This window comes from Neoarius graeffei, chromosome 23 (assembly GCF_027579695.1).
Source record: "Neoarius graeffei isolate fNeoGra1 chromosome 23, fNeoGra1.pri, whole genome shotgun sequence".
NCBI lineage: Eukaryota > Metazoa > Chordata > Actinopteri > Siluriformes > Ariidae > Neoarius > Neoarius graeffei.
The window spans coordinates 51762157-51783900 of NC_083591.1; the positions used below are offsets into that span (position 1 = coordinate 51762157).

The 21744-nt window shown below is 42.6% G+C and overlaps 1 protein-coding gene across 1 annotated transcript in view; it reads right to left on the reverse strand.

Annotated features, from left to right (window-relative positions):
- The window catches only part of adcyap1r1a (adenylate cyclase activating polypeptide 1a (pituitary) receptor type I), a 64292-nt gene that overhangs the window by 20316 nt on the left and 22232 nt on the right, over positions 1–21744 (reverse strand). The window contains exons 4-10 of the mRNA XM_060905460.1: positions 12867–12974; positions 12637–12737; positions 5084–5181; positions 4584–4719; positions 1596–1749; positions 796–856; positions 562–631 (exon numbers count right to left, since the gene is read on the reverse strand). Coding sequence (XP_060761443.1) covers positions 562–631; positions 796–856; positions 1596–1749; positions 4584–4719; positions 5084–5181; positions 12637–12737; positions 12867–12974 — 728 coding nt within the window. The remainder of the gene's footprint in view (positions 1–561; positions 632–795; positions 857–1595; positions 1750–4583; positions 4720–5083; positions 5182–12636; positions 12738–12866; positions 12975–21744) is intronic.

Here is a 21744-nt window from a genome sequence, read left to right on the forward strand (position 1 = left end):
TGTGTCAGCTCTGTGTTGATCTGGTGACTTGTCCAGGGTGTGCCCCGCCTCTCACCCATAGTCAGCTGGGATAGGATCCAGCTTGCCTGCAACCCTGTACAGGATAAGCGGTTACGGATAATGGATGGATGTTTCTTTGTTTTATGATTGAAATTCTTTACTACATGCATTACATTATCATCATGTTTTTATAGTTGCGTAATAGCCTCAAGAACAATCGGCGTTAAATTCGAAAGAGTCCTGTATCCATTATCTATAATTTTACAAGACACTGAGTCTCAGAAATTCATTTCAGGACTTTAGCCTGTTTTTTTTTTTAAATAAACAATTTTGGGGAAGCCATGGCCTAATAGTTAGCGAAGCAGCTTTGGGACCAAAAGGTTGCCTGATTGATTCCTTGGACCAGCAGGAATGGCTGAAGTGCCCTTGAGCAAGGCACCAAACCCCCTAGTGCTCCCCAGGCTGCTCTGGGTATGTTGTATGTCGCTCTGGATAACAGCATCTGCTAAATGCCATTAATGTAATGTAACGTAATGTAATGTATTAGCCTCGTATACTTACCATAATTGAAGTAACAACAGGTCCCTTGATGACCCACCAGAGGGCAGTGTTGTCATTCATATCCCAGCAACTGCAACAAAACCAGAAATCAATACAAACTTCATTCTTGAGATCAGATTTTCCTCTGAAGACCAAACCTGAGACGATTTTCACTTTAAAGGCCAAGATTGTATGATTAATAGAGCAATACAAATTTCTTTCGGATTTTCTTGGGCTCACATAAATAACACACACCCAGAGTCGTCAAAGTGCAGCCGCAGAACTGCCCAGATAGTCACACAAATCGTTGGAGTTCCTGGAAAACAAAAGAGGAAACAGAGAAGATGGTTAACTTAACAGATAAAGACACTTTATTGAAAAATATATACAGTATATTGCAAGGACAATAAAGTTGACTATTTATGATAAGTATACTGTACAGATCATAACATACACCATAGAATCAGATCACAGGAAGAAAATTACTAATAAGTGCTAATAGGTGAATGTTTATTTTATTTTAGCTATTTGGATGTTTATTTTATTTTATTTTATTTATTTAGCTATTGATTTTATTTTATTTTTATTTTATTGCTGTACATAAAATAGGATCCGTGGTACATTCATCTCATCATCTCTAGCCGCTTTATCCTTCTACAGGGTCGCAGGCAAGCTGGAGCCTATCCCAGCTGACTACGGGCGAAAGGCAGGGTACACCCTGGACAAGTCGCCAGGTCATCACAGGGCTGACACATAGACACAGACAACCATTCACACTCACGGTCAATTTAGAGTCACCAGTTAACCTAACCTGCATGTCTTTGGACTGTGGGGGAAACCGGAGCACCCGGAGGAAACCCACGCGGACAACATGCAAACTCCACACAGAAAGGCCCTCGCTGGCCCCGGGGCTCGAACCCAGGACCTTCTTGCTGTGAGGCGACAGCGCTAACCACTACACCACCGTGCCGCCCATCCGTGGTACAACTGTTACTAATTAGTGAACATGGCTTGAGGCTTTAAAAAAATAATAATAACAAAATGTTGCAGCCTACCCCAGCCGATGAGGGTGTACCAGTAAAAGTATCTCCTCTCTGGGAAGAAGGTCTCCACCAGCAGAGTGAAGAGATACAGGCCCTCGATGAACAGCCAGAAGTAGTTGGACATGACGCAGTAATGGAAGAACACCATCACTGCCTTACACGCCACCTGGAGGCCATTTCTTTGAGTTAGCGTCAGAGTATGAGCATATCCTCATTTAGCTTAATTTACTGCAAGAGCATGCACTCCTGCAACAGTTACAGTGCCCTCCACAATTACTGCCACCCCTTATAAAGATGCGTAAAAAGGGTTAGAAACAAAAAAATCGACCTTTTGGTGAAGTCGCTTCATCTCATACTGGAAATATGGGAAAAATCCAACCTTTCAATCAATCAATCAATCAGTCAATCAATCAATCAATCAATCAATCAAACCCCATCACCAACAGATGGCTGTAAGGGCATCACTGATGACATTCTGACAATCTCTCTCCACCTGACATGGTCTCCTGCCAGTCTTAACGTGTTCGCTAGCGGCTGCTGTGTCCAATCCTTGATGTTGTCTTCCCATTGTTTCTTTTATCTTCCACGTCTTCATCTGAGCCTTGCATGATGGTCTTTGCAAGCCCGGTGGATCTAGTGACTTGGATCTAGTGACACTTCAACTTCCTGCTTCTGACAATGGAAAGGAGGTCATCATGAGGTCTGATGGCCGCTCCAACTCAACTCCAAATGTCATCATTTGTGATGCGATCTTTATAGGAGATGCTGAGAATTTTTCGATAACATCTCATCTCGAAGGCTTGTGTTCTTCTTTAATTGAAATCAGCTCATTCAGAGAAAAACAAATCTCTGATTTGTTTTTTGTTGGAACTACAACTTTGACTGGAACTGTATTCTCTGGTCTGATGGAACAAAAATGGAGCTTTTTGGCAATAAACACTCAAGATGGGTTTGGAGTAAAAAGAAGGATGGCTATAATGAAAAGAACCCAAGCCCAACTGTAAAATATGGCAGAAGTTCAGTCATGTTTTGGGGATGTTTTTCCTCCAAAGGCCCTGGAAACCTTGTTAGGGTACATGGCATCATGGACTCCATGAAACACCAGGACATTTTAAATCAGAATCTGGCTCCTCTGTTAGGAAACTAAAACCGGGTCATCGTTGGATCTTCCAGCAGGACAGTGGTCCGAAGCACATGTCCAAATCAATACAAAAATGGTTCACTGACCACAGAATCAAGCTTCTGCCCTGGCCATCTCAGTCCCCTGACCTGAACCCCAGTGAAAACCTGTGGGGTGAAGCTGAAGAGGAGAGAGCACAAGACAGGGCCGAGGACCCTGGACGATCTGGAGAGATTGTGTAAAGAGGAATGGTCTCAGATGCCCTGCTCTGTATCTCTGACCTTATAAAATGTTATAGGAGAGACTCAGTGCTGTTTTAATAGCAAAGGGAGGTTGCACAAAGTATTAAATGCAGGAGTGCCAATAATAGTGGCACATGTGCTTTTCTTGATGAGGGATCTGTTTTTCAGTGAATCAATTTATTTCAATTAAAGGTTGGACTTTTCTAATTTTTTCAGTGTGTGATGAAGTGATTTCACCAAAAGGTGGATTTTTTCAAACTCTCTTTTATTTATTTATTTATTTATTTATTACTAATCTTTACTAGGGGTGCCAATAATTGTGGATGGCACAGTAGATTGCAGTGTCATGAATAAAAAAGTGATATCTTGTTCCTACACCTGTGTAAAATTATTGTGGTATAAGAACAATAAAACACTTCACAACATGGGCGCCGCCAGGGGGGGAAAGGTTAGAACAATTCTAGGGGCCCAGCACTGCCATGGGGCCCTTTAAGGGGCTGATAATATGCTTTTAATGATTTTAATAAGACTTTTGAAATAACAACAATGCAATATTCCATCTGGTAAAATGAGCTAATTGAACAAGGTTGTCTATTTCTTGAGTTCTTCAACATATTGTCATTTAACCCTCCCCCTTTTGCGAAATGGTACGGTCCAGTTCTGATAGAAGCGCGATGCGTTAAATCTGTGTGCTGATCAGTGCAACGCTACTTGCTGCTGTGTCGCGGTGCAGCAGCCAGCCAGCCAGCAGTGGAGTGCGTGCAGTCTATGATCGCTAAATATGAAGAGTGGCTGTCAAAAACGTAAAGAAAGGCAGCTGAAAGCTGAGAGGGACCGGAGAGGCAGGCAACTGGTCACTCCGTTTTTCCCAAAGAAAGGTAGCTATCGCTCACGTGTGTGTTCAAAATATTAGCGAATGGTAAATGAACAGTATGAACGTGGTTGGATTAGCCTATCAAGAGAACACTTTTACAGTTTGTACAGTGACATTTTTTTCCATTTTAATAACTGAACTGACTTGTGTGATAAACAAGATGAAATATTACGTTATGCTGGTGCTAATAACTAGTGCTAATAACCAGTTTCATAACTAATGGGGTGCCCTAAATATGCACAGATTCAGCCTCAGGGGGACCTCCGCCCTACCAAACCACTGAACCCCCCTTTGGAGAAGGAGGTAAGCAGCAATACAACCCATAAATGCTTTAGGATTGAAGTTTTTAATGATCATTTCACTACCAATTGTCCTAGCACAAGAAGGCATGTGGCAAAATCTTGAATTTTCATTTGTGATTGTACGTAAATGCACCAGAATTAGTCACTGACCAGTTTTCATCTAGTCCCTGGTAGGTTAATACATAAAATGTAATAACAAAGTCACAAACTCAAGGTCCATGGGCTATCAAAAGTCAAATAATGACAATAGTGCAATTGTGACGAGGGTGGGCAAAGTTGGGGGGCCCAAAATTCTAATCTTTCATGGGGCCCAAAATTTCTGGCGGCGCCCCTGCTTCACAATATGCTGTTATAGGAAAGTAATCAGCGACATCACTTACACTTTGTAGATTATTTTTTAATTTTTTATTATTTTTATTCTTAATTTTTTTTTCTTTACATATCGACGTGAAGTGTTCTTACCGTGTGGACAAAACAGTGGTCGCTGTCCTCCTCCTCAGCATACAGGACCCCGTCTTTAATGAAGACGGAGATGGCTCTCAGGATGAACGACACGAACAGGTTCATGTGGATAAAGTTCCTGGTGCAGTGCAGCTTCCTGTCAAAGCCATGGAAGAAGTCAAGTCTCTCTATTACGCTAAGTGAACTGCTCTGAATTACACGGAAAACAGTCTGCATTCAGAAAGACTCCGGAGCCAAGAGGAATAACATCAGCTACATAAAGAACTCTCCACTGGGGTTGGAGCTCATTTCATTGCGACTCCAGCTACAGCAAGCAGAATCAAATCAGAATCACTTTGAGAAGGGGAGGCCAAAAAACAGGCCGGCTTCCAAATGGCATGATGAAATGCAATTTCCACTGCAGGAAAATCGAAGCTGAAATGGGCTTGGGCCCTGGAGCGATTTCCTCAGTCTCTGCTATATATAAGATGTGATTAAGGCTTAGCAGAGCTTTTACTGACCTGAACCTGCAGAGGATGACCATGGCGGTGGTGAGGGATACCAGAGACGTGCTGTAGCCCACTGTGTACAGAGCCTTCACTGACTCATAGTACATATCCTGCGTAAACAGGAAGCAGCATAGAGCAGCTTAGAGCCATTAATACCAAAACTGCACATCGGTATTTAGACCGCGGACATAACTACACACTTACGCACTACTCACACAGTTACACATTTTTAGTTTAGTTTATCTTAAACAGAGGCATGTCTTAGTTACGTACAATTCAGAACTTGAGCCCAATTTTCTTGCGTAATATTGCTAAAGCATGGAGCAGTGTCCATTCCAGCATCACTCACTACGTTTACATGCACATAGAGAGAATCGAATTTCTGCCGTTGTTCGACTGAAATCGAAGTTCAAAATGCCATGTATACACCTTAATTCGGCTGAAATTGAACCGAACTTGATTTCTCGGAATCGAGCTACACGACCTAGTTTATGCGATTTCTGCCGAGCTACTTTGTGCATGTATACCCTATCGAGCTAGTTGTCGAGCTACTTCCGGAAGTGACGAGTGACGAGACCACAAGCGGGAAACACAACAGCCTCGGTCGGCATGACAACAGTAGTAGCGAGCAGCAGAAGAGGTCAGGAGGAACAAACGAAGAAGAGAAAATGGCGATGTAGAGCTCTCTGAAGTGTGGGTGGAGCACAGAGGACGGCAGGACAAAGCTTCTGGTACTAATAGGCTTTTTATTGTCAGACTTTTCAGTTTAACAGCCTACTTTTATTCTTGAGAGAAAAACGCGTGCGCTGTGTTCTAGTCCCAGGATGAGCTCTCCCCTCTGCTCTCCCTCTGCCTCCTTAAATAGGGCGCGGTTACTGGGAAGACACACAAACACAGGTTAATTACCGTCAGGTGAAGTGATTCTGCCACTCACCTTCCCTGGCTCCGCCCTCCTGTCACAGACCGGCGCTTGACCACGCCCCCACTGCCACAGGCAAGCAGAAACGTGCACTTCTGGAGCAATGAGGAGACAGAGTTCATGCTCATTCAGCTTAAGGAGTTGAATATATTAAAATTCATGGACGGGAGAAAAACGCGCAATGGAGAACACGGAACTGATAACTTTGTTTACACTCTTGAATAGCTCTTCTTCATGACGACAACCGGAAGTGTACCAACACGATGGGGCGTGTTGCGCCACCTGTGGCTCGGGTGCACAATGCACCTCACACAATAGCCCGATTTCATTGTGTGCATGTACGATTGAATTTCTCTGGCACCCTGCTGGGACCTTCAGCTCGATTACCGACAGCAGCTCGATTTGGATGTGCATGTAAACGTAGTCACTGTCTCTCAGTTTGACGTGACCACATATAAGCTATTAAGCTTATACTGTATCACATACAGACATTACAACTTCATGACCTTGATATAGTATTTCTTGGCTTCGTTAAGTTGTGCACACAATTAACCGTCATCATACATTATACAAAAAAAAAAGCTTGCGCTGGATCAAGTGCTATTTTATATGATACTGAATAATGATAATGATAATAATAATAAGTTACATTTATATAGCACCGTTCTCAAACTCAAGGTCGCTTTATGTAGGTCAAAGAAAACAAAACGCACACAAAGAGTGGTGAGTTTATGCAGTGGTGGACGAGAAGTGTTCATGAAACAAAGGTTTTGAGATGAGATTTGAAGAAAGGAAGGGAAGAACAGTCACGGAGGGGTTGAGGAAGGGACTTCAAGAGCTTGGGGGCCATGGCACTGAAGAACCTGCCACCCAGGGTAGAGGGTCTGGTGCGAGGAACAGCAAGGAGATTATGGCTAGAGGATCTGAGAGAGCAGGATGGAGTATAAAGGGTCAGAAGATCAGACATATAAGAAGGAGCAAGGTTATGAAAAGCTTTGAAGGTGAGTAGTAGGATTTTATACTTAATATGGGACAGAACAGGTAGCCAGTGAAGCTGAGAAAGAATTGGGGTGATACGAGAAGATTGTTTGGTACGGGTGATGAGTCTTGCTGCGAAGTTCTGAACGTATTGTAGTCTTTGAAAGGGTTTAGTAGGGAGGCCAATGAAAAGGGAGCTGCAATAATCTAGGCGGGACGTAATGAAGGAGTGGACCAAAGTTTGAGCATCATTAATGGAACGAAAGGGGCGAAGGTGGGCGATGTTCCGGAGAAGGAAGAAAGCAGTCTTGGTGATGGATTTAATGTGGGGATCAAAGTCGAGTGTGGGGTCAAGCAGTATTCCAAGGCTTCGGACAACAAGTGAAGATTTAACAAGTGCACTGTTGATGTTAAGACTGAAGTTGGAGGATTTGGACAACGGAGATTTGAGGCCGATAAGCATGATTTCTGTTTTATCTGCGTTAAGTTTTAGAAAATTATTCTGCATCCACAACTTTAGGTCTGATAGACAGTCATTGAGGGAACTTGGAGGGCGGTCAGTGGGGTAAGATGTAGTGAGATATAATTGAATGTCATTAGCGTAGTAAGGGAAGTTAAGACCATGGTTACAAATAATTTGGCTAAGGGGCAGGATGCATATAAGGAAGAGGAGGACCCAAGAACAGACCCCTGGGGGACACCACAAGTAATAGGAAACATGGAGGACTTATATGGACCCAGTGTGACAAAGTGTCATCTGTTGGTGAAGTAGGACCGACCAGTGGAGGGCTATGTCTGTGGTACCAATATCTGACAGATGGGAGATGAGTGTGTCATGATTGACAGTGTCAAATGCAGCAGATACAATGGTGCTTGAAAGTTTGTGAATCCTTTAGAAATTTCTATATTTCTGCATAAATATGACCTAAAACATCATCAGATTTTCACACAAGTCCTAAAAGTAGATAAAGAGAACCCAGTTAAACAAATGAGACCAAAATAATATACTTGGTCATTTATTTATTGAGGAAAATGATCCGATATTACATATCTGTGAGTGGCAAAAGTATGCAAACTTCTAGGATTAACAATTAATTTGAAGGTGAAATTAGAGTCAGATGTTTTCAATCAATGGGATGACAATCAGGTGTGAGTGTGGCACCCTGTTTTATTTAAAGAACAGGGATCTATCAAAGTCTGATCTTCACAACACATTTTTGTGGAAGTGTATCATGGCACGAACAAAGGAGATTTCTGAGGACCTCAGAAAAAGCATTGTTGATGCTCATCAGGCTGGAAAAGGTTACAAAACCATCTCTAAAGATTTTGGACTCCACCAATCCACAGTCAGACAGATTGTGTGCAAATGGAGGAAATTCAAGACCATTGTTCTCCTCCCCAGGAGTGATCGACCAACAAAGAACACTCCAAGAGCAAGGCGTGTAATAGTCGGCGAGGTCACAAAGGACCCCAGGGTGACTTCTAAGCAACTGAAGGTCTCTCTCACATTGGCTAATATTAATGTTCATGAGTCCACCATCAGGAGAACACAGAACAGCAATGGTGTGCATGTCAGGGTTGCAAGGAGAAAGCCACTGCTCTCCAAAAAGAACATTGCTGCTTGTCTGCAGTTTGCTAAAGATCATGTGGACAAGCCAGAAGACTATTGGAAAAATGTTTTGTGGACGGATGAGACCAAAATAGAACTTTTTGGTTTAAATGAGAAGCGTTATGTTTGGAGAAAGGAAAACACTGCATTCCAGCACAAGAACCTTATCCCATCTGTGAAACATGGTGGTGGTAGTATCATGGTTTGGGCCTGTTTTGCTGCATCTGGGCCAGGACAGCTTGCCATCATTGATGGAACAATGAATTCTGAATTATACCAGCGAATTCTAAAGGAAAATGTCAGGACATCTGTCCATGAACTGAATCTCAAGAGAAGGTGGGTCATGCAGCAAGACAACGACCCTAAGCACACAAGTCGTTCTACCAAAGAATGGTTAAAGAAGAATGAAGTTAGTGTTTTGGAATGGCCAAGTCAAAGTCCTGACCTTAATCCAATGGAAATGTTGTGGAAGGACCTGAAGCGAGCAGTTCATGTGAGGAAACCCACCAACATCCCAGAGTTGAAGCTGTTCTGTACGGAGGAACGGGCTAAAATTCCTCCAAGCCGGTGTGCAGGACTGCTCAACAGTTAACGCAAACGTTTAGTTGCAGTTATTGCTGCACAAGGGGGTCACACCAGATACTGAAAGCAAAGGTTCACATACTTTTGCCACTCACAGATATGTAATATTGGATCATTTTCCTCAATAAATAAATGACCAAGTATAATATTTTTGTCTCATTTGTTTAACTGGGTTCTCTTTATCTACTTCTAGGACTTGTGTAAAAATCTGATGTTGTTTTAGGTCATATTTATGCAGAAATATAGAAAATTCGAAAGGGTTCACAAACTTTTAAGCACCACTGTAAGTCAAGGCAAACAAGAATGTTAAGTGAATCACTATCAGCAGACAGGAGGAGGTCATTTTACTCAAAGGAGAGCAGTCTCTGTATTGTGATGTGTGCGGAAACCAGATTGAAAGGCCTCATACAGATTCTTTTCAATGAGAAAGGAGTGAAGTTGTGAAGCAACCACTCTTTCCAGTATATTAAGGAAGCCATAATGTTAGATGTTTATATCAGTGCTTGCCAGCTCATCATTCATACTGCATGTCTATCTATCTACAACCCCGATTCCAAAAAAGTTGGGACAAAGTACAAATTGTAAATAAAAATGGAATGCAATAATTTACAAATCTCAAAAACTGATATTGTATTCACAATAGAACATAGACGACATATCAAATGTCGAAAGTGAGACATTTTGAAATTTCATGACAAATATTGGCTAATTTGAAATTTCATGACAGCAACACATCTCAAAAAAGTTGGGACAGGGGCAATAAGAGGCTGGAAAAGTTAAAGGTACAAAAAAGGAACAGCTGGAGGACCAAATTGCAACTCATTAGGTCAATTGGCAATAGGTCATTAACATGACTGGGTATAAAAAGAGCATCTTGGAGTGGCAGCGGCTCTCAGAAGTAAAGATGGGAAGAGGATCACCAATCCCCCTAATTCTGCGCCGACAAATAGTGGAGCAATATCAGAAAGGAGTTCAACAGTGTAAAATTGCAAAGAGTTTGAACATATCATCATCTACAGTGCATAATATCATCAAAAGATTCAGAGAATCTGGAAGAATCTCTGTGCGTAAGGGTCAAGGCCGGAAAACCATACTGGGTGCCCGTGATCTTCGGGCCCTTAGATGGCACTGCATCACATACAGGCATGCTTCTGTATTGGAAATCACAAAATGGGCTCAGGAATATTTCCAGAGAACATTATCTGTGAACACAATTCACCGTGCCATCCGCCGTTGCCAGCTAAAACTCTATAGTTCAAAGAAGAAGCCGTATCTAAACATGATCCAGAAGTGCAGACGTCTTCTCTGGGCCAAGGCTCATTTAAAATGGACTGTGGCAAAGTGGAAAACTGGTCTTTGGTCATTCGAATCAAAATTTGAAGTTCTTTATGGAAATCAGGGACACTGTGTCATTCGGACTAAAGAGGAGAAGGACGACCCAAGTTGTTATCGGCGCTCAGTTCAGAAGCCTGCATCTCTGATGGTATGGGGTTGCATTAGAGCGTGTGGCATGGGCAGCTTACACATCTGGAAAGACACCATCAATGCTGAAAGGTATATCCAGGTTCTAGAGCAACATATGCTCCCATCCAGACGACGTCTCTTTCAGGGAAGACCTTGCATTTTCCAACATGACAATGCCAAACCACATACTGCATCAATTACAGCATCATGGCTGTGTAGAAGAAGGGTCCGGGTACTGAACTGGCCAGCCTGCAGTCCAGATCTTTCACCCATAGAAAACATTTGGCGCATCATAAAATGGAAGATACGACAAAAAAGACCCAAGACAGTTGAGCAACTAGAATCCTACATTAGACAAGAATGGGTTAACATTCCTATCCCTAAACTTGAGCAACTTGTCTCCTCAGTCCCCAGACGTTTACAGACTGTTGTAAAGAGAAAAGGGGATGTCTCACAGTGGTAAACATGGCCTTGTCCCAACTTTTTTGAGATGTGTTGTTGTCATGAAATTTAAAATCACCTAATTTTTCTCTTTAAATGATACATTTTCTCAGTTTAAACATTTGATATGTCATCTATGTTCTATTCTGAATAAAATATGGAATTTTGAAACTTCCACATCATTGCATTCCGTTTTTATTTACAATTTGTACTTTGTCCCAACTTTTTTGGAATCGGGGTTCTATCTATCTATCTATCTATCTATCTATCTATCTATCTATCTATCTATCTATCTTGTTTTTCTTTTCATTTTTCAATAATGTCTTGTTTTTATATTAGTTGAATGTACCATGCACTGAGAGGCTCCAGTTGAAATTATGGATTCTCTGAAGTGACGGGTATATTAGATTTATATCCCTCATCAAAAAATTCCAAACTAAAAGCTTTTACTATAAAGAATTAGAAATAAATCTGGGTGGCACGGTGGTGTAGTGGTTAGCGCTATCGCCTCACAGCAAGAAGGTCCGGGTTCAAGCCCCGTGGCCGGCGAGGGCCTTTCTGTGTGGAGTTTGCATGTTCTCTCCGTGTCCGCGTGGGTTTCCTCCGGGTGCTCCGGTTTCCCCCACAGTCCAAAGACATGCAGGTTAGGTTAACTGGTGACTCTAAATTGACCGTAGGTGTGAATGTGAGTGTGAATGGTTGTCTGTGTCTATGTGTCAGCCCTGTGATGACCTGACGACTTGTCCAGGGTGTACCCCGCCTTTCGCCCGTAGTCAGCTGGGATAGGCTCCAGCTTGCCTGCGACCCTGTAGAACAGGATAAAGCGGCTAGAGATAATGAGATGAGAAATAAATCTGAAAAGCCAAACAAACCTGGAGGCAGCCATGTTTGCTGTTTACATCAGAGCAACCTTCGACCTGTGCACGTGCAATGTACCCTGATATCTATCATTATACATAGATGTACACACACAGAAATGCTCACAGAACCACAGCTGTGACTCAAGTCGGCAGTACAGTTTGAATCTGTGACGTCAGTTCATGGATACACCATGACTGACTCACACAATATCCTTTTTTTTTTTTTCAATCAATGGTGGAACTATTTTATGTCACATGAGCCATCCTTGGACAAACCCTGCATGGGAATTTTTTGATGAGGGATATAACACAAAATATTCCATAAAATCACATTTGACAGCAAAGAAAAATCTGCTTTTCAGTCTGTATTTTCTATCCCTGATTTTTTTTTTTGGCTTGTGTTAAGGCAGTGGTTGAGGCACTATTGAAAAAATACTGTCTCAAATGTTTCCACTGAAGAAAAATCCGCTATCCGTGGAGGCGTGAACTACACGCAGATGATTTGCATAATCTGAATGGCGAAAGCAAGAAATCAACTTCAACTGGTGCACAACCAGTAACTTCTCCAATGTAATTATGGACTTAAATCACTAACTCTGAATATAACCCACAGGAATTCATGATTGTGATGCACTATTAACACTTACTTTGTATTTTGTGTATGATTTTTTTTTACTGTATTGTAATGATTTACATTTCAACCAAAACACACCGGCTTGGTGGAGTTTTCCTTAGGCAGACAAGCGTCCACGTATTGTGGGTAAGGCTCTGACCATCCGTACTCTGTACAATTCCTACTGATCTTCCCGAGACCTGAGATCCGAAACAACCAAAAGTAATCACTCTCACACACTTCCACACAGGATTCAATACTATAATAATCTATAATACATAAAATACACCAAAACAGTTCAGACTCTTCATACAGGAAAAATCACTCACTTTCCCCAGGGCTCATGAACTCAAAGAGCTCAGGGCAGCTGACCACCACGATCTCGCCCACGCTCGCCGCCTGCCAGCACGTCAGGTTATCCCACTCCCAAGCACAACCTGAAGGACAACAAAGCACACAAAACAACACTGACTACAGGAGAATAAAACACCATATGCCAAGCAACGTTTTAAAGTCGTCACAGATAATCTTGCATGAAAGATTTCGAGATATTTTTTTCCTACAAGAAGAGCACTTGTGACTAGAACTGGTTGGTCTTCACAGGAAAAATAAACTAGTCCCATACTTGAATGCATCATGCCTGTTCAACTAGCAACCTGTAGGCTGAATATGAACATAATGTTTTAAACAGCCATTTTTTATTATAATAATATATATTTTGGCCAGATTCTTGCCCAAACTGATAACTGCATCATCAGTTTTTCTTTAGCTAATCAGAAACAAGGTACACCACCACACTTGCCAGAGCAGTTGGGGATTAGGTGCCTTGCTCAAGGGCACTTGAGACAATCCTGCTGGTTCAGGGAATCAACCTAGCAACCTTTTGGTCCCAAAACTGTTGATCTCACCATTTAGCCATGGCTTCCCCAAACATTCCCCAAACTAACGTTAATTGATGGTTAGCTGACCTTTACAAACTTATGCATAAAATTAAAAATGTTTTCTTTGAATATGATGTTGCAAATCATCCTAGCTATCACCAAAATGAAAAAAAAAATTGTGCAATGTGTTGCTTGCACAATTTCTTGGAAAAATATTTTCTATATGAATTGTCCTGCCATCATCCTGCCTGCCATCCAAAACCCAGCTATAGGGGCTATCTACTATATTTTCCTGGAGAATGCCAGAACAGAGCATTTCACATTTCAGAGACAGCTCCAAATAGAGACTTTTCAGGAGCTAATTAACAATTATTCACCAAAGTCGAAGTGAATATCGGTGAATAACGAGACCATCAATGACGGCGTAGCTCACTCTGGCCCCGTCTAGTCCAGAAGGAATGATCTAAAGTGGGCCACCTTGTGCAATAAATGTTGCAAGCTATATACAGAAGCTATATCCACCCTAGGAATACCGACCTATTTGCCTGAAAGAATCCACAATGGCAAGGAATTGACCAAGAAGAAGCAATTTTTGTTGAACTGCTCATTAAAGCTTCATTAGTCCATCCATTATACATAACCGCTTATCCTGTGCAGGGTCACAGGCAAGCTGGAGCCTATCCCAGCTGACTATGGGCAAGAGATGGGGTACACCCTGGACAAGTCACCAGGTCATCGCAGGGCTGACACATAGAGACAAACAACCATTCACACGGCCAATTTGGAGTCACCAATTAGCCTACCTTGCATGTCTTTGGAGGAAACCAGAGCACCCAGAGGAAACCCATGCGGACACAGGAAGAGCATGCAAACTCCACACAGAAAGGCCCCCGGTAGCTTCTGGGCTCGAACCCAGAACCTTCTTGCTATGAGGTGACAGTGCTAACTACTACACCACCGTGCCGCCTTCATTAGTCCATAACTTCATTAATAAGTTCTATGTGCCCTAGGTACCCCTACCTTCATGCCAGAAAGAATCAAAATCAGTGAAGAACTGAGGGAGAAGAAGTGATTTGTGTGGAAACTGCTCATTAGGGGTAATTATTCCATATCTTCATTATTAATTGTAATTATGCAAATTTGTGTAGAAGCCATATGCACCCCAGACAGACCTACCTTCCTACCAAAAAGAATAAAAATCAGTGAAGAACTGAAAGAGAAGAAGCGATTTTCATGAAATGTGAATGACGCCGGACAGATGAACACCGGACAACACACAATGGCATAAACTCATCACGTGTTGGCTGGATGAGCTAATAATATTCGTAGCATCTTTAGTGCTTTTAGGAACAGCATTTTCTTTCATCATTTGTAATTCTTCCTCATTTACACTCACAAACCGATTGACAGCCATTTTGCCGAGTCACTCGAGGTGATTATTGAGAAAAAAATAATCCAAATTTCTCAGCTAATCAGTGCACACGATTTCCTATAATCACTGTATTTACACTAACTGTTTATATAGTCACACGTATACTCTTAAAATTCTCATACTGAGTTTGTTTCAATGGGGAAGCCTTTAAATATTCTATGTAGAACTCAACATCAGATGATTTCATTTTCTGAAAATGTTCCAAGACTTCTGATTTCTGCCTGAGGGAAGCTTTTTATGAAGTTTAGACGCATAACTAAACTCAACTCAATCAACTAACAATTTGAGCTGCAGATTGGAAAGAAAGGGAAAAAACATCAATTGAGATGTGTCTGTTTTTCTTGTCCATCTTTAACAGGAAATACCCCTTACTGCAGAACCAAAAATCCAGGGGGTGGAATTGGACCTGATCCAGCCCACCCTATACTATCTGGGTGGATACTATTAAGGCAGTGGGCATGTGCCATCCTTGACCGCCATGCAATGGAGTAGTAAGATGTCTCCTTCTCTCCACTAGCCTGGGGTGGTGCCTTGAGCAAGCACTAGCAACCCCTCACTCCCCCTGGTCAGGGTTACGACCGAAGACTGAACTCGGCAGACTGCATGAAGGAGACCACCACCTGGTGGTTCAACGGGCAGGAAGGCAGACCCAGCAAAGTGTTTGTGGAGCACGATCAGGGCACAGCACAACACATAGAACACTGTTGGCCATCCACTGCATCCCAACCTAGCTCCCGCTGTCTTGAGTCTGTCTTACCGCTGGACCCAGTTAGGTTGGGATGAGAGAATGAGGCTGATGGCTGCACAACTCTCCCTCACTCTAATCCAAGTCACGTGCAAGTCATGGCTTCAAATTCAAATACTGTGGCAATGGGCAAGTAGTGAAGCAGCAGGTGCGGAAACACTGGAAGCTGTAGTCACAAACCTGCACACAGACAACCCAGGGCATAGGGTTGCTCTCTACTGGAACGAAGCAGCAGTGGAGTTCGGCAGCCCCCTGGGTGTCTGAGCAGCCCTGTTTAGGATTCACTCTGCTCACTTCCATGGAGGAAGGGGCTAGAAATGGTGCCCCAAACATAGCCTACTTCACCTCACCCTAGCAAGGATCCCACTCAGTAGTCGAAATACAACAAATAAGAAAATAAATATGATAGTGAAGGTACTCAACCTTGGCACGTGGAATGTGCGCACTCAGACCACCTCCCCACAAGTGCCTGACATGTGGGTGTACCTTCAAAGCCTGGATTGGCCTCATCAGTCATCTCTGGACCCACAACCACCACCCACTAAATTGAAGTCATGGTCATCTTCGACCCTGAAAGATGAACATCATCAGTATCTGTGTGGAGCTAAACCAAAAGGTCAAGGGTGTGGATTGAAAAAACTTTTAGGCTGGATAAGTGTGTTCATTAGGCTTAGGGATTATAGGAGGAGTTGGTGCAGGTCTAGCTCCACCCCCTGGACTTCTGGTTCTGCAGAATCTCAATGACAGAAAGAAATGAAAGCCTAGATGGACAAGACGAGTCAACAGGGGCACTTGAGTCGATCTTCCATGTTGCCTCCTTCCTTATTTATGCCTCCTTATGATCAACTTGTGGAAAAAATCCAATCCGTTCACATCCCCATCGTTCTTTCTCATCTCATCTCGTTATCTCTAGCTGCTTTATCCTGTTCTACAGGGTCGCAGGCAAGCTGGAGCCTATCCCAGCTGACTACGGGCGAAAGGCGGGGTATACCCTGGACAAGTCGCCAGGTCATCACAGGGCCGACACATAGACACAGACAACCATTCACACTCACGGTCAATTTAGAGTCACCAGTTAACCTAACCTGCATGTTTTTGGACTGTGGGGGAAACCGGAGCACCCGGAGGAAACCCACACGGACACGGGGAGAACATGCAAACTCCACACAGAAAGGCCCTCGCCGGCCCCAGGGCTCGAACCCAGGACCTTCTTGCTGTGAGGCGACAGCGCTAACCACTACACCACCATGCCGCCCCCCCCATCGTTCTTTGATGGAGGAATTAAATTCCACTCCTGCGGTTCCCTTTAGTGCCTCAGTATCGTGCTGAAGGCATTGGTATTTGTTCAGATAAATTAATCCAGCTATAGCCTCTGTCTCAGAAGTCAAGAGTTCTGAGCAATTCTGCATATTCAAGAGGGCTTTTCCATGAAATCCCTGTATCTTGGATCTCTCTCTCTCTCTCTCTCTCTGACAGAACAACAGCATTCTAATGCGACAGCAAGATGCCAAATCATCAGAGCAGATAATCTCTGATTTAAGAAATTTGTTCCAATACCGATGTCATCATCATCATCATCATCATTTAATCCCAGTCAGATGGTACTCTCAGATTTGAGACAAAACAGGAGTTTGTTTTTACATTTCCCAGGCCTAAAAACCTGTTAATCCGTCTCTGAAAAGCAGATTATTTTCTCCAAAACCCACTCAGTCCGTTGTTGTTTGTGTGCCGACTCCAGGTGCTTTCTCCAAAGCAAAGGCTGGAAATGCTAAATTAGAAATGTTACAGATTTATTGCACACAACCTTTCTGGTTGTTATTTTTGTAATCAAGGTGATTGACTCCAGATGTGCGCCTTAACATGAGTCCACGAAACGAGACCAAGACTCATAATTCAATTCAATTCAATTTGTAAAGTGGGTATCCAAGTGAGATTATCATAGCTGCTCTGGACCTGTACCTAATGACCCCCAGTCTAAAACGAGCCTATAACACACACTCCGACTTCTCATGACGCTCTGTTCATGATGAGAAGATGGTGAAATGGTGGCATAGATGTAGAGACTGGTTTAGTCTGGTTTATGGAAAGACACTGCTCCTGTCCTAATCTGTTTTTGCTGTCTGGCAGCCTGAACACAAAGCTAATTACATCTTAAAGGCCAAATAAGAGCAGTCTGAACTAGCGAAGGAAAGCTGGAATGGCATTCAGCTTCATCGCTGTCCATCATCATGGAGCGAATAAACAAGCTAAAGGAAAACTCAGCTTGGATTTTTTTCCCCCACGTAGTCAAACACATCAAGTCTTTGGCCAAGTTTACATTAGACCGTATCTGTCTCGTTTTCTTCGCGGATGCACTGTCCGTTTACATTAAACCGCCTGGAAACGCCGGGAAACGGGAATCCGCCAGGGTCCACGTATTCAATCCAGATCGTGTCTGGTCCGGTGCTGTGTAAACATTGAGAATACGCGGATACGCGGATACGCTGTGCTGAGCTCTAGCTGGCGTCATCATTGGACAACGTCACTGTGACATCCACCTTCCTGATTCGCTGGCGTTGGTCATGTGACGCGACTGCTGAAAAACGGCGCGGACTTCCGCCTTGTATCACCTTTCATTAAAGAGTATAAAAGTATGAAAATACTGCAAATACTGATGCAAATACTGCCCATTATGTAGTTATGATTGTCTTTAGGCTTGCCATCCTTCCACTTGCAAGTGGTAAGTGATATGTGCTGGGATCACACACACAGCGGCTCAGTCCCGAATCACAGCTTGTTCACTTCACTCGCGCGCTCTGTGAGCTGCGCAAGGCCGGAGTGCGCACCCTCCAGAGGGCACTCGCTGTTCAGGGCGGAGTGATTTGGAGCGCAGGATGCCTGCGGAGCCGAGCGTATCCGTGTATTGGTGTTGCTGTGTGCACGCAAATCGTGTATTGGTGTTGCTGTGTGCACACTAATCGTTTTAAAAACGTTAATCTGATGATCCGCTGATACGGTCTAATGTAAACATGGGCTTAGTCTAAGGCAATCATTAAAATTCATGAAAGCAAAGCACATTTGAATTGTTACTGTTTGTTTCTACCAAGGCACTGTTGAATCCTTGATTCTGATTGGTCTAACACTTGTAAGTGTTGATTAATTTTCTAGTAGTTCAGCCTACGAGTAAAACAGTTTTATTATAATGAGCTCATTTTAATATGCTATTGTTTCCATGGTAACAGCTTCCAGAAGACGTGTATGTTGGACGAAGCATGTTTTTGGAAGGAGATTCCAGTGTCAGGTTTTAAAGGTAAAGGTTTCGGACATGGGAAAGTCTTCAGGATGGAGGAGTTTGCGATTTCTCAGTAATAAATGAGAGAGAGAGAGAGAGAGAGGGGTGAGGACAATTATAGCTTTAGCGTTTATAGCTGTTATAACACAAAGTGATTCCAAACTTGTCTTGTACACATTTCGCAACATTACACGTCATTATCAACGGACATAAATAAATAAATAAATAAATAAATAAAAGAAATCGGTGATAAATTGCTGTGGTATAAGGCTGATGATACACGGGGCAACTTTTTGGGCAGTGTTGCCGGGCAATTGCGCTTCGATACTTTCCCAATGAGATTGGCATCATTTCTATCTGAACGATTTTGATCATCTGGGGCAACTTCTTAAGATCATCCAATCAGAGTGCTAGCAGTGAATCACATGACCACCTGAGAACTTGTGAAATTTGCAACAAAGATGGCGGCATCTCCGGCAGTGGAGCGAAGGAAAAGAGAGACAACATATTTTTTTATGCCGGTAAATTATGTGTAAACTCAGAGTGGTAAATTTACCTAATCAAATGTTTAGGAAACCAACAGACATCTATTTTTATGTGGTTGTAATTAGGACATCGATTTATTTTTTTCAGCTACGTGTAAACTGCTGTTAGCTAACTACTGCTCCATAGAGATTGAATGAGATTTAGCTAACTAGCGGTGGTTTTTGCTAACATAGTTACAGTGGGGCAAAAAAGTATTTAGTCAGTCACCAATTGTGCAAGTTCTCCCACTTAAAAAGATGAAAGGCCTGTAATTTTCATCATAGGTATACCTCAACTATGAGAGACAAAATGAGAAAAAAAAATCCAGAAAATCACATTGTCTGATTTTTAAAGAATTTATTTGCAAATTATGGTGGAAAATAAGTATTTGGTCAATAACAAAAGTTCATCTCAATACTTTGTTATATACCCTTTGTTGGCGATGACAGAGGTCAAACGTTTTCTGTAAGTCTTCACAAGGTTTTCACACACTGTTGCTGGTATTTTGGCCCATTCCTCCATGCAGATCTCCTCTAGAGCAGTGATGTTTTGGGGCTGTCGCAGGGCAACACGGACTTTCAACTCCCTCCAAAGATTTTCTATGGGGTTGAGATCTGGAGACTGGCTAGGCCACTCCAGGACCTTGAAATGCTTCTTACGAAGCCACTCCTTCGTTGCCCGGGTGGTGTGTTTGGGATCATTGTCATGCTGAAAGACCCAGCCACGTTTCATCTTCAATGCCCTTGCTGATGGAAGGAGGTTTTCACTCAAAATCTCACGATATATGGCCCCATTCATTCTTTCCTTTACACGGATCAGTCGTCCTGGTCCCTTTGCAGAAAAACAGCCCCAAAGCATGATGTTTCCACCCCCATGCTTCACAGTAGGTATGGTGTTCTTTGGATGCAACTCAGCATTCTTTTTCCTCCAAACACGACAAGTTGAGTTTTTACCAAAAAGTTCTATTTTGGTTTCATCTGACCATATGACATTCTCCCAATCCTCTTCTGGATCATCCAAATGCTCTCTAACAAACTTCAGACGGGCCTGGACATGTACTGGCTTAAGCAGGGGGACACGTCTGGCACTGCAGGATTTGAGTCCCTGGCGGCGTAGTGTGTTACTGATGGTAGCCTTTGTTACTTTGGTCCCAGCTCTCTGCAGGTCATTCACTAGGTCCCCCCCCATGTGGTTCTGGGATTTTTGCTCACCGTTCTTGTGATCATTTTGACCCCACGGGGTGAGATCTTGCGTGGAGCCCCAGATCGAGGGAGATTATCAGTGGTCTTGTATGTCTTCCATTTTCTAATAATTGCTCCCACAGTTGATTTCTTCACACCAAGCTGCTTACCTATTGCAGATTCAGTCTTCCCTGCCTGGTGCAGGTCTACAATTTTGTTTCTGGTGTCCTTTGACAGCTCTTTGGTCTTGGCCATAGTGGAGTTTGGAGTGTGACTGTTTGAGGTTGTGGACAGGTGTCTTTTATACTGATAACGAGTTCAAACAGGTGCCATTAATACAGGTAACGAGTGGAGGACAGAGGAGCCTCTTAAAGAAGAAGTTACAGGTCTGTGAGAGCCAGAAATCTTGCTTGTTTGTAGGTGACCAAATACTTATTTTACCGAGGAATTTACCAATTAATTCATTAAAAATCCTACAATGTGATTTCCTGGATTCTTTCCCCCCATTCTGTCTCTCATAGTTTAAGTGTACCCATGATGAAAATTACAGGCCTCTCTCATCTTTTTAAGTGGGAGAACTCGCACAATTGGTGGCTGACTAAATACTTTTTTGCCCCACTGTAGCTGAAAGTTATAGTTAGCTATGTAGGGATAACATTAGCACTCTTGCGTCAAGTTAAAAGTGATGGGTGGCTCATGATTTTTTTTTTTTTGTCAGTTGTAATAGAGATTGTCTAACTTATCATCTGATTTAATTCACATACAGAGCACGACTACTTGTGGAACCCAAGGGTGAAACAGTACAAACTTCAAGATCTAAAAAAAAAAGAAAAAAAGAAAGACTTTCAGGAGCTCCATCAGACCCTTTTCCTCAGCCATCTCCTGGTCCGTGTCCTTTTTCTTTTTTGCTGAGATGAGAATTAAACGATTACATTTTTGTGATGTCAGTTATTAGTTTTAGCACGTGACTGAGGCTAGTAGCATTTTTAAAGAGATTTAAAAAGTTTATTATTAACATATTAATGTGGTTATTTTGACTTATAAATGTTAAAATGATGTCAAATTATCTTTTGACCAGAGTATCTATCTATTCAGTTTTCTTCCAGAAGTGATACTTACTTGAGCAAAATAAATAAAGGCTGAAGCCAAGACAAAAGTGACAGCGGTAAATG